We start from the raw sequence: 14,892 nt of genomic DNA, 5'->3' as shown, positions 1-14,892 counted from the left end.
GCGTGTAGGACTCGCTTCAGTAAAGACCCTTTGCATTCAGACTTCCTCTGCTCGCAGCAGGGAAGCCCAACAATAGAAGCTCATGAAACACAAGAGAACATGTTTTATTAATAATCAGACGAGAAAGTCAGCATCATACAACTTCTGGAGTTTGTAACAACAGCCAGGTCACACATGTTGGGGATGAGTATTTTAACTAACTTCTATATTTGAGTTCTCATATTACATTATTATAGAGTACTCTAACATCAGAGCAGGAATATAAATTGGCCAGAAATCAAAGATAAGTGGAATTTGAAATGTATTGTATGTTCAGCTTAAATTAGCCTATAAATTGAAATTTAACGTGAGAAAAATCAGCCATCTTTCTGTTGCTTCCATTAACGTTACATTTTTTAAACTCATTGCTGATACCGTAGTATGAGAATTAATGGTTACTATACCAAGTAAATTTGCTTATCTACAGTACTAAATAAAGAATAAAAAAAGCAACCAGATAGAGAATCTTTCCTTTATTCTATTTATTTATTCATTCATTTATATAAGGGGAAACTTTTTACACAAACTTGTATTAAAAAGGTTTCAAGTTTCAATCCATTAATAAACCCCTCTGTTTTTATAACTGTGAGGGTCATTTTAATCGTACCGGGGAGGGGTGGCACTTAATTTTGATATCCAAATGAGTACTTGGTTACTCATGCCCATTCCTAATACATCTAACTGACTTTTTTTTTTCTTTTTTTTTTTAAATCTTTGGTGCCAATTCACAAAAACATTGTTCTGACACATTTTCATGGATAGAATTTCAAAACTTTCCCATAATTTTTAAACATAACACATCCGAACTTTGTTCAAATATAATTTCAGCTACCTGGAATACAACAAAAACATACAAAAGATACGCAATAAAACACTTCATGGCAAACAGAACATGTCACACATCAGCACATATCAGAGCTGTGATATGTTGACAGCTACAGAAATTAACCGTTATGGTACCTTTCATGAAAGGTTATCCACAAAAGATTACTCTAAAAATCTCAGTACACAATAAAATGACATGAATCCTCCAAAACTTTCAATAATTTTTACTAATTAAATTACTCTTCCAGGCTTTTAAAATTTGAAAGTGAAATTTCATGGCTTATCTACAGTGACCATGGGGACCTTGTATAAACCCCCCAAATTGGAACAATTTAACCCAGTTGCAGTTTAATCTATCATATGATCTCTTCTAAGATGTCCTGTCCTGTTTTACTAACCGGTTCAAGGTTTAAGGTTACTTTATTTGTCTCCCTTTGGGATAAAATTGTCTTGGATAAAGAGAAACTGATGTGTCAAACTCGACAGTACAAAGTACAAAACATTAAATGGAAACAATAGACACAACACAGTAAAAGCATTAAATATTAAATAGGACATGTGCAAAGCATCCTCTTGTGATAAAACACTGCAAATTAGAAATACGAGGCATATTACTGCTACCTAGGTACTCAGAGACATATTCACTTGCATACTCACAAATTCCCATTCATACATGAAAAACAGGTTGATTCACAGCATGTTGATGATGTCACAAGCATTTAAATGACAGAGTTTGATGATTTTCTGGCAGTTGTTGTTATTTTTGTCCACTAAGTGTCGGATATCTGACACAGGCCTGCTGCTCAGTACTAATGGTGGCACACAGTGTAGAGTTACCGACCCGTTGCTACAGCAATGTTGCTGAGCAACATCCGATAACACTAAAGACACGCTGAGATCAGGTTAGTCGAGCGACTCAGATCTGCTTTTGTGTCACAAGAGAAAAGCCATCTGGCAATTTCAGCACCCTGGACAGCAACTGGTCACAGTGAACAGCTCCAGTCAGGTTTAAAGGCTCGTTTGTTTGTTTGTTTGTTTGTTTGTTTTGAGACATACTGGCTGGCTTGAAGAGACAAATATGGATACATGCTTCACAAACACTAAGGACAAGTTTGTAATCCTGAAAGAGGATTCCATTTAGAGGAATGTTCAGGAAGATTAATAATGTGTTCAGACCCAACCACCACGGACACAGAGGGCGCGATGGTGGTGGTTTTCGTTCTGAGCAGGACTACCACAACGCCTGCACTGTCAGGCTGGTCCGCAGCACCTCTATGCTCGTGGTGGGGGAAAAAACTCAGGCTGCTGTGGGCTCAACTTTAAAACGGAGCAAAAGCACTGTGAGCATCGAGTCGACCTTGTACTATTATCAGAGACAAGAGGACAGGATATGGCTCTACTCTCAGAATCAGAACTGCCTGGAGTACCTGGAAGCGCTCGTGGCTTTGAGACGGCAGTACACAAAGAGCGTGAGTGACTTGAAAAGTAACGACGCCAAGGCCACATTGTCCTCTAAGAAGAAGCCTGCACCCCCGCCGCCTGCAAAGGAAGAGCTGGTAAGCTTAAATCATCAACCCCAGAGCACATGCCAGGCAAAAACATCAATATCAAAGACAAATGGTCACCCATTTTTTTTATCTGCAGATATCAAGAGCCAAACCCTCTGCACCTCCAGTCCCCAACGTCGAGGACACTCTGCAGTTTTTTGATGAGGTCATTGCTGGCTGTGACAGCGAGCCTCTGCGCAAACCGTATATGGATGATGGACACGCAGATGTGGACTTCATAGGTGAGTCTGGAATCCTTCTCTTTAATTATAATGATGCTGGATTGAACAATGATGCAACTTTTTAAACCTTGTCTATTTTGTTTTTATCACAGTCACAGTCGTGACTCTGTTTCACGGCCAATAAGCTGTAGACTCCTAAAAAAAAAAAGGTAGAAAGTTACAAAAAAAAAATTGTTTACTTTTGGTTTAGACAATGTTGGAAAGCAACCAAGTAGAATTACTAAAGCACTGTAAGATTCGCCATACAAAATAAAAGCAGATTGATAAACGTGGTATAGAGAGAGAGAGCGAGAGAGACAGATTCAGTTAGCCATGGATTATTATTTAAGATGTACATTTTGTTTTTTAATCTCAAAGGAAAAGGGCACGGTGAAGACCCGAACACAAGCTTTATTCACCGAGCCTTCACTCTCCACACTGAATTTGCCCCCAAAAGAGGCCCATTCAGAATGCGTGATTATTAAAAAAAAAAAAAAAGGTTTAAAAAAGTCATTATCCAGAGTATTGTATTTAATGTTATGAAAAATATTAGAAAAACTAATCTCTGATAGAAAATTCACAGGAAATCATTTGCTCACAATGTCTCCAAATCGCTTGTTTTATTGCATTTGGGTTAATTGTACAGTTTTTCAGTTCCTTATACTGTTATACATTGAATATAATAAGAAATATTTTATATGTCGAGTAGTCAGGGGGCATCAGTTTACTCAATAACTGCAAAATCGGTCTGTATAGGATAAAGGTTGGGAGCTGCTGCCATAATGGCTACAGTAATTGTACTTTGAATACTTTGTTTTTGCCTTTTATTTTTGTTCTCCTAAATTTGTGGTGGATCTAAATATATTTTTTCCACCTGAAGGGATTAGAAGTGATAAGGTAATTTAAGTATGTTTACTAAAGAATTACTCTTGATTATATTTGATGTGCTTGCATGGATATATCCATTTTTGTTCTACTAATTTTCTAGTCAAATACATTAGGTTTAACATGCAAAATAAGCTACCCACCAGTATATAAAGTGGATAAAATTAGATCTACCTTTACTAGTTACATTTAGAAGTTGCTTCATTGAAAAATGTGTCAAACTACATTATAACTATGTAATACTCAGAAATCGGTCGTTCTAGTATTTTTGTTCTTGATAGTTTTATAAATACCGATATAATAGTTATATACTCTTACGTAAATCATATTTCAGATGAAAGACTTTTCCTTCTAACATTATTTTCCGTATTGCCTCTTTGACTTGAGGATTTTGTAATGGTTTCAGATGGAAATGTGCATTTTACTCCTTATATTTGTTGCTTGTAGTTACTAGTTACTTCCTGGATTGACGCTTTTACATACAGTATGAAGTTCAAATAATATTTGACATTGTTACATATGAGGCTTAACATATACAGTAGTTTTAGTATTAGTTGTTTTTTGTAGAAGTAGAGTAGTAAGCTGTAACTCCACCTGGACCAGCTGCGACAGTGAAATGCTGTTTACAGGTCACTGTATTAGTAATTTAAACAGTCTGAAGACGCCACTTTTCACAAGTCCTTGTATTTGTGATTCTTAAGTAGTGCAATAAATTGTATTCTTACATTGTTACATGACTATTTTAACTTTAAGAGGCACATCTGACTGGAGTGGAGTCATTATTATTAGACTGAGCTTTTCCTGCTATGACTTGTCAAAATTTATGCTGCGGGAAAAGTCAATTCAGAATCAATTCAAGAAAGGCTTTATTGGCATGACCATAGTGACAGTATTTACAGATTACATTTAACAGCTGTTTTTAACAGGAAAGAGTACAAAGCAAGAGCAACAATTATATCAACATGATATAATGCAAACTGAACATATATATTGGCATCAGCGACAATATTAAAAGTAGTAATTTAAAAAATGATAATACAAACAATAAAATAATAAGTCTAATTTTTCATACTAGTCGGATGGGGTGGGTGTGGTTAAGGACTGGGAAAAGTCAGATGCAGTTTTTAGAATAACCGTTTAAACTTTGCCTCAGCTGTTTAAGGCCATCTGATTATCTAAACCAGCTACTTAATCTCATTCAAAAGGTCGCTGCTTACCCCAAAAATCAAAATTATATGAATTTCTTCTTATGTGTAGTGATATTTCCCAGTCTATATGTTTAGGTGTGAGCTGCCAAATGTTGGAGATTACACTGTAGAAATGTCTGCCCTACCCTACATAAAATCCTGCATTGAATTAAGCTACCCACCAGAAAATGATAATAAAAATGAGAAAATAAAATAAACCAACCACAAAAAAAAACTTATTTCAATGTCTAACTCTCAAAAATAGCCTTATAAGCCATTCATTTAAAAATCAATAGCGAGTTACACATTCTTAAATTAAGTTGGCATCATTCCAAAATTTAACCCCGATAACAGAAATACATCGTTTTTTTAATCCCTATAGCTCTACAGATAAGGGTAAAAATGTTATTTTTTTTTCTTTAAGATCCAGGTGTGAAAGTTCAAAATAACAGTTTTCTCTCTGCTCTTCTCTCCCACAGTGGCCTCCAGCTCGACCGAACACGACCTCCACTCCAACTGGGTCTTGCGTGTTCCTCGGGTTGCAGATGACCCCAAAGACAAAGTGGTTCATGACCGTGCCAATGAAAGCGCCTCGAAGAAGAAAAACCAGAGCGGGTCCACAAGCAGCAGACTGCGGCTGCAGAGGAACCCGATCCATCTGCCCAAAGTGGTGGAGAGCGCATTCCAGACTCTGCGCTTCAAGCCCAAATTAAAAAAGCAGTGAAGCTTGATAGACATTTGAAACCGCCGGCACCGCCACGCTGCTGACGTAGAGCTCAACCTAGTTTCTATGGACACACTCCGGCTAGACAATTAATACTTACATAAATATGTAAGGGGAATAAAGCAAACGTTAAAAAACCTGTCTAGCCGATGACGTCAGGTTTGGCTTGTCATGGGTAGAAAAGCACAGGTGTTACTAAAAACATTAATGATGGCTCTGTGCTATTCAAGCGTCCCAGTAAGTCATGACGGCGTGACAAAGAGCCAGCATGCACAATACCAGGACCCTGAAACTGAAGCAGCTGAATGGAAATCAGCTATCATTCATTTAATTATTTACTCCTGAGTTTTTCTTTTGACGTGTCAAAACATCTTCAGAGAAAAAGGCAGATCCAATATCATTTGTTTCAAGGATTTATGAAACCTCAATGTGCGATTCATACGAATAAATAAGATGCCAGTTTAAGTGAATGTTACTTTAAGGATTTTTACTGCTCAGTATGTCTTATAAATTCCTTCTTACATATTAAGATCACTCAAATCCTTTTGTTAACGGTGTTTCTTTCAAGTGTGCTTTTGAACTGTATTAAAGTAGAGAAATAATACACAATCATACAAAACAGTGTGATGGGTATGGAATTTAGGTTGAGTAGAGTTTATGGTTCAGACCTGCAGAGAGATTGCATTCATTGGAGGTATCGCAGCTCACGGTAAATTGCAACAACGTCCTTCACAGCAGACTGGCTGAAAGGTAAACATATTTCTGTAGTGTGTGAATGCTGGCTTCATTTAAGAGAGGCTCAGATTTGTAAGGCGAGTCTCAGGGTTGAGTTGACTGAAGAGTTCAAAACCAGCGAAGGTTGTTCTGCTCGTCGTTGCCAAAGTTAAAATGGTTGTAAGCATAAAAGGTCAATCCAGTCAATTACAAAACACAAAAAAACATCTTCCTGCCTTTACCTTTATGGTGTCTTGCAATGCTGATACTTTTGTATGTATTTGCCAAGTGGGATTTTTTTTTGGTACTTACAGTATTGAATATTAAATGAACCTTGAACTCTCTCAGATACCACAGGAGGGAAGATTTAGAAAAACTAGAAATACCGCCACAGGTTTCTATGCCTGCATGCACCAGTCAACTTGTACTGAAAGTTTACAATCATTTCTATGAAAACATGGATGGTTAACATATATCCTTCCCCCGGCAGCACAGAAGATCTCTACAATCAGCACAGTTTCAAGGTGGACACCCAAAATTAGTGACACTAATTCAGTGTCTGACCAAATCTCTCCCCTTCTGCTCCTGACTTATGACATCGAGGATACAGTTGACCTTTGACTTCTTGGATAAAAAATGTTCAGGCTTCATTATTATGTTTTATTAGGTATTTGTATGAAATCTGAGCATATGAACTCTTAAGTTCTGGCCAAAAACATGTTTTATGAGGTCACCTTGAGCTTGACTTTTAACCCCCAGATTCCTCATTCTTGAGTCCAAGTGGACGTTTTTGCCAAATTTGAAGAAACTCCCTCCATCTTCAGATATTGCATTCATGAGAATGAGGTACATGCAAGGCCTCTGTGAGCTTTGATCATCAAATTCTAATCCATTCATCCTTGAGTCCGTTCAAACATTTGAGAATTTGAAGAATTTCCCTCAAGGCGTTCTGGAGATATTCACATTCACAAAAGCGGGCTGGCCGGTCAGCTAACAAACCATAAATATAATGTCTCCGGCCATGGTTACTGCCACTGCGGAGGCATAAGAAATGTTTGTGTGATTTGAGTAAGATGCAGTAGTGGAAAAAGTATTCAGAATGTTAACTTAAGAAAAAGTACAAATAACATAATCTAAAAAAAAAACTCAACTGTACCGAAAGTATCAAAAGTAAAATAACTTATGAAGAATGGCTCTATTTATAGTGTTATGTATATTATTCAGTTTTAATCACTTAGATGTCAAAGGTAAAAGATACATTTATTGCCATTTTTTCTTAAATGTGGTTTAAGAAGAAATTAAATTGTAGTTGATCCTAAATCCTGCTATATCTTTTTGGCATTGAAGGAGGAGTAGAGGAGTCTCACAGCCTGGGGAAAGAAGCTGCTCTGTAGTCTGGTTATTCGGCAGCGGATACTTCTGAATTTTTTTCCAGCTGGCAGCAGGGTGAACAGACTGTGGCTCGGGTGGCTGTTGTCTTTCAGTATCCTTTGGGCTCTGTGCAGACACCTCACTTCACCGAGGTCACTGATGCTCTGTAGATGAGAACCAGTGATGTTCTGAGCAGTTTTACTCACCGGCTGTAGAGCCGTCCTGTCCAGCCGTGCACGAACCATACCAGTATGTGATGTTTCCAGTCAGTATGCTTTCTATTGCTCCTCTGTAGAAGTTAACCAGGATCTTGCTCTGGAATTTAGCCTTCCTAAGTTTCTGTAGGAAGTAAAGCCTTTTCCATGCTTTTATAATCTGGGTGGTGATGTGTGATTTTTTCATGCTTTTATAATCTGGGTGGTGATGTGTGATGACCATGACAGGTTCTCAGTGATGGTAATTCCAAGGAACCTGTAGCTGTTCACCTGCTCCACCTCAGCTCCTCTGATGTAGACAGGGGTGTGTGTCTTTGCCTCCTTCTTCCTAAAATCAGCAATCAGCTCCTTGGTTTTACTGACGTTGATCAGTAGGTTGTTCTCTGTGCACCACTCTGCAAGATTGTTGATTTCCTCTGGTATGAAGTCTTGTTTGCAATACTGCCGATGATGGTGGTGTCGTCCACATACTTCACAATAGAGTTCTCCTGATGTCTGGAAGTGCAGTCATGGGTGTACAGTGTGAACAGAAGGGGCTTGAGCACACAGCCCTGGGTGGCTCCGGTGTTAAGCACTGATGTAGAGGAGGTGTGACTGCCAATTCAAACTCTCTGGGGTCTGCATGTGAGGAAGTCCAGTATCCAGTTGTAGAGTGCTGTACTGAAGCCGAGTGTTTAGTTTTCCAATAGCCAAGTCTACATATTTCATATACTAATCTGGGGGTGACCTCAAGCTCACCTGGCTAAGTCCTTTGCAGCAGCCTAGGTTCGATTCAGGCCTGCAGCCCTTCGCTGCATGTCACCACCCCCTCTCCCACCTCTCCTGTCAGTCTTCAGCTGTCATCTCATTAAATGTAAAAACACCCCAAAAATGATCTTAAAATAAAAAACAAGCTTTCCTTTAAAGCCATATTTTAGCATGCTAATAGTCTGCAGAATAAAATATGGTTAAAGTACAAAATTACTTGCCATTATTCCTTTCCCTCCTCACTCTGTTCTCATTCAAACCACAGTTTGAAATGAAAATCAAAAGTCAAACACATTTTCTTTTCTTTATTACAAATGTTTCATATACAAAACCAGAAACTATACAACATTCACTGATTTTCTTTTTTGACCTTGGGGCTGAAGAAGGACGACATCGTCTTCATGCCAGTCTTGTCCACTTTAGCGAGAGATTTCTGAGCAGCAGTCATCTTCTTGGGTGGCTGGAAGAAGGGAGGATAAAAATCAATAGAATAACTCGACATCTTTGCACAGAGAAAGCAGGGAATTCATTACGTGTCATGAACTTCAATTCAAGCTGAGAAAGTTAACAAGGTAGGCCCCTTTGACCTATGTGTGTATGCTGTACAGACAAAGCTTAAAAAAAGCACTCGATACACAAGAGCTAAGCTGACAATCACTCAAGGTTTTCAACAACAGGAAAGAAAAGACTGGAAAGACTAAAGCAAAGAAATGACCATTAGCCGTTACATAATCCAAAGAAAAGATGATCAAAGCCACAGATTTTTGTTGGGTCTGTTGAGGCAGACTCACTTTCCGCGCAAAGTCTGCACTGTTGAATTTGGTGTAGTCCTCTCCGGCCTCCACCGGTTTGTCTGAAAGTTTCCGCTTCTGCCAAACGAGGAAGTAAGACAAGCTTTTTATGACAAAGAGCACCACCAAATTTTTGGTTATTTTTAAACCAAAGACACACACTGCTACAAAGTAAGAATGACATCATAGTGTCGATGAAAAGCTCCTTACACACAGGCAAATGCCACCATGTTAGTGAGGCAGAGGACTTCAGAAACACTGGATTTGACAGCATGCAGCCAGAGAAGAAATGTTTTACTGATAGACTAAGACAGACACGAACATACCTTGGAGGGGGGTTCTGTCTCGGTTGGGCTTTTGAGCTCTGGTAACCTGTGTCGCAAATCAAAAATCATGACACCTCGGCAATCTAAATGATCCCAACTTGCAGATATAGATTTAGATATCTAAACTTACTGAAGGTGTTTGAGGAGAGCTTTGCTGAGGTCTTCACTGATGTACTCTGATATCAGCCCGTGAGCATAGCGCAGATAGTCCTCTGTATAATAAAGACAAGAGCAATAAGTGCCAGTTATTAGCAATATAATCCTGCTTTGTTTTATGTAGCTACATGTTAAGAGAATGTTTTAAGATCATAACCCATAGATACAAACGGTGCAATATTACTGCCATCTAATGGTCAACATCCTCTCTGCTGCTTGTCTTTTCACAGGAGACTCAAACTGGAGTTCCACACAGTAACAAAATGGGATTCCTCTCGAGTGAAGTGGCCTCAAGTTGAAGCGACTCACCCTCGCAGTAATGCGACTCTGACTTCACTCTGACGTATGTTGTGGATTTGACGCCTTCTCCCACAGAGATATTCCTCGCTTTCAGCACAGTGGCAGTCCTCTCCACCTACAACAGGTAAAAAAAAAAACAACACATATTTAATTCCACTGTGTAAAACCAACCGTGTGTTTTCACATGAAGACACGGTTTCCCTAATATTTCTGTATGACAGTTTCTGACAGTAGAGATGCCGCAATAAGGACATTTTTTCCACTGATTACACCAGACATTTTACAAGAAAAGATAGTCATCAAGGATGCTCGATATCTGTAGAGTGATATATTAAGTTTTGGCTAATGCAAACCAAACCTCTCCAACATCTGAAGCTTAATGTAACTTGTGAAACAAGTGGAATCATGTTATAGTCACAGGAAATGCAATACTGTGGTCAGTGAGATTACCACGATCGTTCATCAAAAATACATCTAAAAACAAGAAAACGTTAATTTTTGGCTTTTTTTTTAAAAAGGCAAATCAATTTGGAATATTGCAGGAAGTTATATAACAATTCTCCAACTTCTTAACGTGTAAACGATTCATTTTCTCTCATTTACTGTATCAGGTTCCCTACTAGCATTGGGTTTAGATGTATAATGTGTATTTTTCTGCTACTAGAGGTCTCTCAGCAAGAACAATAACAACAGACAGAGCAATCCTTCATCCGGTCAAAACGTATGGATAAGAACAACCAAGACCTAAAAGGTGTAATGTATGAATGGGGCTTAAAACTGGATAAAAAATTACTTTATGACAGCTTCTGGTATACAAAGCAAAAGGAATATAATGCCAATGATAGGGGACAGAGACCAGTGACACCATGATTAAAATTAAAGATTTCTCTGGATTTGAACATTTGCAGTAATGTAGGTATACAAGTCAACATAACAAAATTGGTCTGGTGGTTTTTAGACATTTTAATGTAGAAAAGTTATATTTTATATCTTTAAATCCAAAATATTGCCAAATAGGTGCTTTTGCTTTTCTCTCTGACACCAAATCCTCTGCCACCGTCTTGCCTGTCCGTTGTCAGACTAAATAGCCTATTGATTAATGAAAATTTTTTTTAAAAAACAATAAGCAGAAAGATGGAGTTTGCAATGGCAAATAATGTAAACAGTCGACCGCAGCAAGCCCATGTTGCAGTAAAACTATCTTTAGACCAGCACGTTTAAATTTCATGAAAAGCGGTAATGAGTCTTTTATGTACCTTTTTCTTTAGCCAATTCATCGTCTTCTCTTGACTGTATCGATGGAACTTCGCTGCTCCCACCTCTGGAAGTATAAAACACAGCATTTATACAATGCAGTCAGCATAACCTCTTAGTTGAACGATATTAGTTTCAAAAATAAAACGTACCTTTTTCCTCTGCAATGTGGTGCAGGGAGGCCAGGGAACGTTTGCAGCTCAGCAGCCTTGAGCAAGCTGGGAATTCTTCATCCATAACAACCTGATCCACAGGCTGGAACTTCCCCTGAGCAGAAAAAGACAGGAAAAAAAACGATAAAACCGATATTATCATTTCATGTGTCAGCTGTTAGAAAACTGAGTCCTATTTACAGTAATTTATGTGCTGCTAATCGACAATTACCGCTGATCCTATTCAGCTAGATAACATGCAAACTCTGTTTTTCTTTTGAAACAGAGGCTAAATTGGGTTAATACAAAAAGAGGTTAAGAGATTCATTATTGTTAGGCTTTACTGGAAGCAGTAATATTACATATAGTCCAAAGTAACATTAAATGCAAGCATCACAATCCATAAATTACTCACTCTTCAGTCCATTTAAACTGATTAATATAAATTAATTATCATCTAGGAGCTTTAACATATATTTAGAGATATTAGTATATAAAATAAGTTAGATATGCAGTTTAGAAATAATAAACAGGAAATCTGGATCCAGTGTGCAGAAAAAGACTGTATTATACCACCATGATCGGCATGAAAACGTCATTGGAACAGCAGCATTGATATTGTCGCAGGTCTCTGTTTCTTACCTCTTTGCCAGATTTAATCAAATAAGGCAAAATTAGATAGAGAGGATCCATTGGTGTCACAAAGAGAAGTCTCCCATCTGTGTAAAAAAATAAAAGTAAAAACACCTTTATAGACATCGTCAAATTCTGAGCCCAGACCACAGTTAGGTAAATGAAAGTGCAGAATTTCTAAATAATTAGTTACACAAAATAAACATCATTGACTTTCTCTATATATACTGTGTTATATATTGTAGCATGATGAACATACTTATTTTTATATTTTCTGTTTGGCTTATAATTTCTTTACGTTTATGTATAAGAGCAACTGTTACATAACCCAGTCCTCCCTCGTGGATCAATGGAGTATTTTTGATTGATTCAATACAATTTACACTTTAAAATAATTTGATCATCTCAAACAATGTTACTGTTTGTCACAGACCTAATGGTGAGCTTTTTTTAGTATCAGCAGTTCCTCTTTCTTAGTGTTTGTCTGTACTTGGTGTACGTCCTTATAGTACTTGGGCACTGTTCCTTTGGATATGGTTAAAAAATGTATGATTGGTCTTCTATGGACCTTTGTAAGATGAGCCAAGCTGTTCTGCAGCTCAGAAATACAACAAACTGGAACTAAAGGTGCTATGAGCCACCTTTGTATCAGTATTTGTTATTATGATTAGGTTGCTTCGGAGTTTACAGTGTAGTGAGGAATGAGACCAACCTCTCTGTACTATCTGTCCAACAAACCAGGAGTGGAAATCTTCCTCAAATGCTTTGACCTCAAACAGCTGAACATCGCCACTACTGAGCATATATAGAGATGCCGCATCTGCAGGATTAGAAAAAAAAACAGGAAATTAGTTACTTTCACTACTACATCTGCAAACGCAGTTCACAAGACACACAGTTAGGCTTGTCTCTGATGTGATGTTTTTCATTTTACACATATCCTCATGTTTGAATTGATCATATGTTGATTTAATGCATCTACAAATAACAAATGTATTTACATACAGTGTTACTTACTAAAATGCATTGTGTGTATCCTTGAGGTTAAACAAATGTGAATGAATTTAATTCCTCATAAAACATTTGCACAAGAAGAAACAGGAACCAACTCAGAGAAAAACAGCTATTCCTCTAGCACTACTGGAGGTCCAAACTCCACAGAGAGCATTCACTTAATCAAAGACTTAATAAAGAGAGATGTTCAAAATTATAGTACAAAATTATTTCAGTACATCAAATGTGAATATATGCTTATTTTAATAATCTTCATTGATAGTAAACATAATATTTTTAGGTTTTTGACTGATGGTCAGACAAAACAGGCAATTTAAAACTTCCTCTTGGGCTATGGAAACTTTATTTTTTTATTTAAAGACCTGAGATTGCAGCCCTAAATAGTATTTACAACACAAACTGTTCCCAACAGGTAGATGTTGTAGGGTCCCATCAATACGAATGGAGATACATGAATAGGTATAAAAACTCTTTCATCCCTCCATCAGTGAATATTTTTATATCTAATTTTGCATTTTGTTTGTATTTTTATGTGGCAGCCTTTACTGTCAAGACAAATCTCCTAAGAGACATAGTAATCTTGATGTGCATGTGAAGTTAACAATAGAAAAACACAAACCTGTAAAGGGATTTCTCAGTCTCACAAAAGCTGGGTCACTGTCGGGCTTCTGTGTGTCGATGGCAGAGTCTGCGGACAACAAAACAAAAGTAAGATCCATGAAAACTATCTATGCTAAAAGGTGTAAAACCATTCATCAATCAACTTTATTTATATAGCACTTTAAAGGGCAACAATGGCTAAAACAAAGTGCTATAAATCAGGGCAAATAAAATCTAAAAACGTAACACATAAAACAAAAACAATACAATGAATAAAAACAGCAGTCATTAAAGCACAATAAAAGCTAGATAAAATCAGATTCATTCAATAAAATCAATGTCTTATGCTGGGTCGAAGGCCAACGAGTACAAATGAGTTTTCTCGGAGAAAACAAAGTATTGTGTGTTAAAGTATCACTGTCTGCTCTGTAATCTGAGAAAACATCTGCCACACTGACATTAAACCAAACAAACGTTCATTTTGTTTTAGTAAACCAACAGACTACGTTAATTTACGCATTGGCGCATTATTTCCTGTATTATGTGGCTAACGTTAGAGGCAAGCTTTTCTGCCATGAGTTAAACATCATAACGGTAATCGATGACAGATATCAGGGCCAATAACTTCGCTATGGTTACCTGCGTACATGAAGCTAGCTAGCTTAGCCTCGTTTGCACATCCTCAATGTTTTTATCGCACTGCTTTACCAACCTGCGGCAATGACAACCCAGCTGTCATTATTCACAATAGGCGTTCGCTTCTTTTTAGTAGTCATTTTGTGTAATTCAGTTTAACAGGATGGATTACTGCTGCTCTAAAGTGAGTATATATGGGCTGTAAATACTCGGCCGCTGAGCGTGACGGCTACTTTTAGCCTGACGACATGAGCTCAGAAAAGGCGCCTCTCTCTGAGCCACTTCCTGCGTTTGTCTTTTAGGGGAAAACAAAAACATTCATAATGTGGCTTTCGGCTCATTACCATATTTTTTTAAAAACAAGCGATACTAAACACGTGTTTTAAACATAAGTTGATATTTCGGCGTCGTAATAAGCTAAAAAAGAGGCAAAAAAGACTGTTGTGTGCGTGTAATTAAGCGTGTTCACCCTGTTTATGATGCAGTGGAACATTCCGGACTGACGTTACGTCAACGTGTAGTTTCTCACTATTTTTTCCCCACTTTATTTATTGT

General features: G+C 37.6%; 2 protein-coding genes and 1 long non-coding RNA gene across 5 annotated transcripts in view; 2 read left to right on the top strand and 1 right to left on the bottom strand.

The window, feature by feature from the left end:
* LOC148188535 (uncharacterized) overlaps nucleotides 1–10,118 on the top strand; it is a 47,772-nt gene extending 37,654 nt beyond the window's left edge. For both annotated transcript variants that reach the window (XR_015777669.1, XR_015777668.1), the window contains exon 3: nucleotides 9,979–10,118. This is a non-coding gene — a long non-coding RNA (uncharacterized LOC148188535). The remainder of the gene's footprint in view (nucleotides 1–9,978) is intronic.
* c9h13orf42 (chromosome 9 C13orf42 homolog) lies at nucleotides 1,918–5,956 on the top strand. The gene is made up of 3 exons (XM_042494208.2): nucleotides 1,918–2,420; nucleotides 2,509–2,653; nucleotides 5,184–5,956. Exons 1-3 carry the CDS (start codon nucleotides 2,010–2,012, stop codon nucleotides 5,426–5,428), a joined length of 801 nt encoding a protein of 266 aa, XP_042350142.2. The 5' UTR covers nucleotides 1,918–2,009; the 3' UTR covers nucleotides 5,429–5,956.
* On the bottom strand, nucleotides 8,766–14,606 carry rnaseh2b (ribonuclease H2, subunit B). 2 transcript variants are annotated; one of them, XM_042494986.2, is made up of 11 exons: nucleotides 14,414–14,605; nucleotides 13,721–13,789; nucleotides 12,800–12,907; nucleotides 12,097–12,173; nucleotides 11,455–11,569; nucleotides 11,305–11,369; nucleotides 10,058–10,163; nucleotides 9,723–9,804; nucleotides 9,593–9,638; nucleotides 9,267–9,344; nucleotides 8,766–8,935 (listed from the first exon to the last, which is right to left on the bottom strand). In XM_042494986.2, exons 1-11 carry the CDS (start codon nucleotides 14,475–14,477, stop codon nucleotides 8,825–8,827), a joined length of 921 nt encoding a protein of 306 aa, XP_042350920.2. In that variant the 5' UTR covers nucleotides 14,478–14,605; the 3' UTR covers nucleotides 8,766–8,824. The 2 variants fall into 2 exon arrangements, with proteins under 2 accessions (XP_042350920.2, XP_042350921.2); XM_042494987.2 differs by lacking the exon at nucleotides 9,267–9,344 and having other exon boundaries at nucleotides 14,414–14,606.
* Nucleotides 14,607–14,892: the final 286 nt, after the last annotated feature.

The sequence above is a fragment of the Plectropomus leopardus genome, chromosome 10 (assembly GCF_026936395.1).
Source record: "Plectropomus leopardus strain MGB_pleo_1.0 chromosome 10, ASM2693639v1, whole genome shotgun sequence".
Classification (NCBI taxonomy): domain Eukaryota; kingdom Metazoa; phylum Chordata; class Actinopteri; order Perciformes; family Serranidae; genus Plectropomus; species Plectropomus leopardus.
This window is presented reverse-complemented; position numbering and strand designations above follow the sequence as displayed.

Coding starts and splice junctions, on each gene's coding strand:
- rnaseh2b (XM_042494986.2), bottom strand. CDS start 14,477: ATGACTACTAAAAAGAAGCGAACGCCTATTGTGAATAATGACAGCTGG. Junction 10,164..11,304: donor TGAATTGGCTAAAGAAAAAG/GTACATAAAAGA, acceptor TACCTGTTGTAG/GTGGAGAGGACTGCCACTGT. Junction 9,805..10,057: donor AGAGTCGCATTACTGCGAGG/GTGAGTCGCTTC, acceptor TTTATTATACAG/AGGACTATCTGCGCTATGCT.
- c9h13orf42 (XM_042494208.2), top strand. CDS start 2,010: ATGTTCAGGAAGATTAATAATGTGTTCAGACCCAACCACCACGGACAC. Junction 2,421..2,508: donor CGCCTGCAAAGGAAGAGCTG/GTAAGCTTAAAT, acceptor TTTTATCTGCAG/ATATCAAGAGCCAAACCCTC. Junction 2,654..5,183: donor CGCAGATGTGGACTTCATAG/GTGAGTCTGGAA, acceptor TCTCTCCCACAG/TGGCCTCCAGCTCGACCGAA.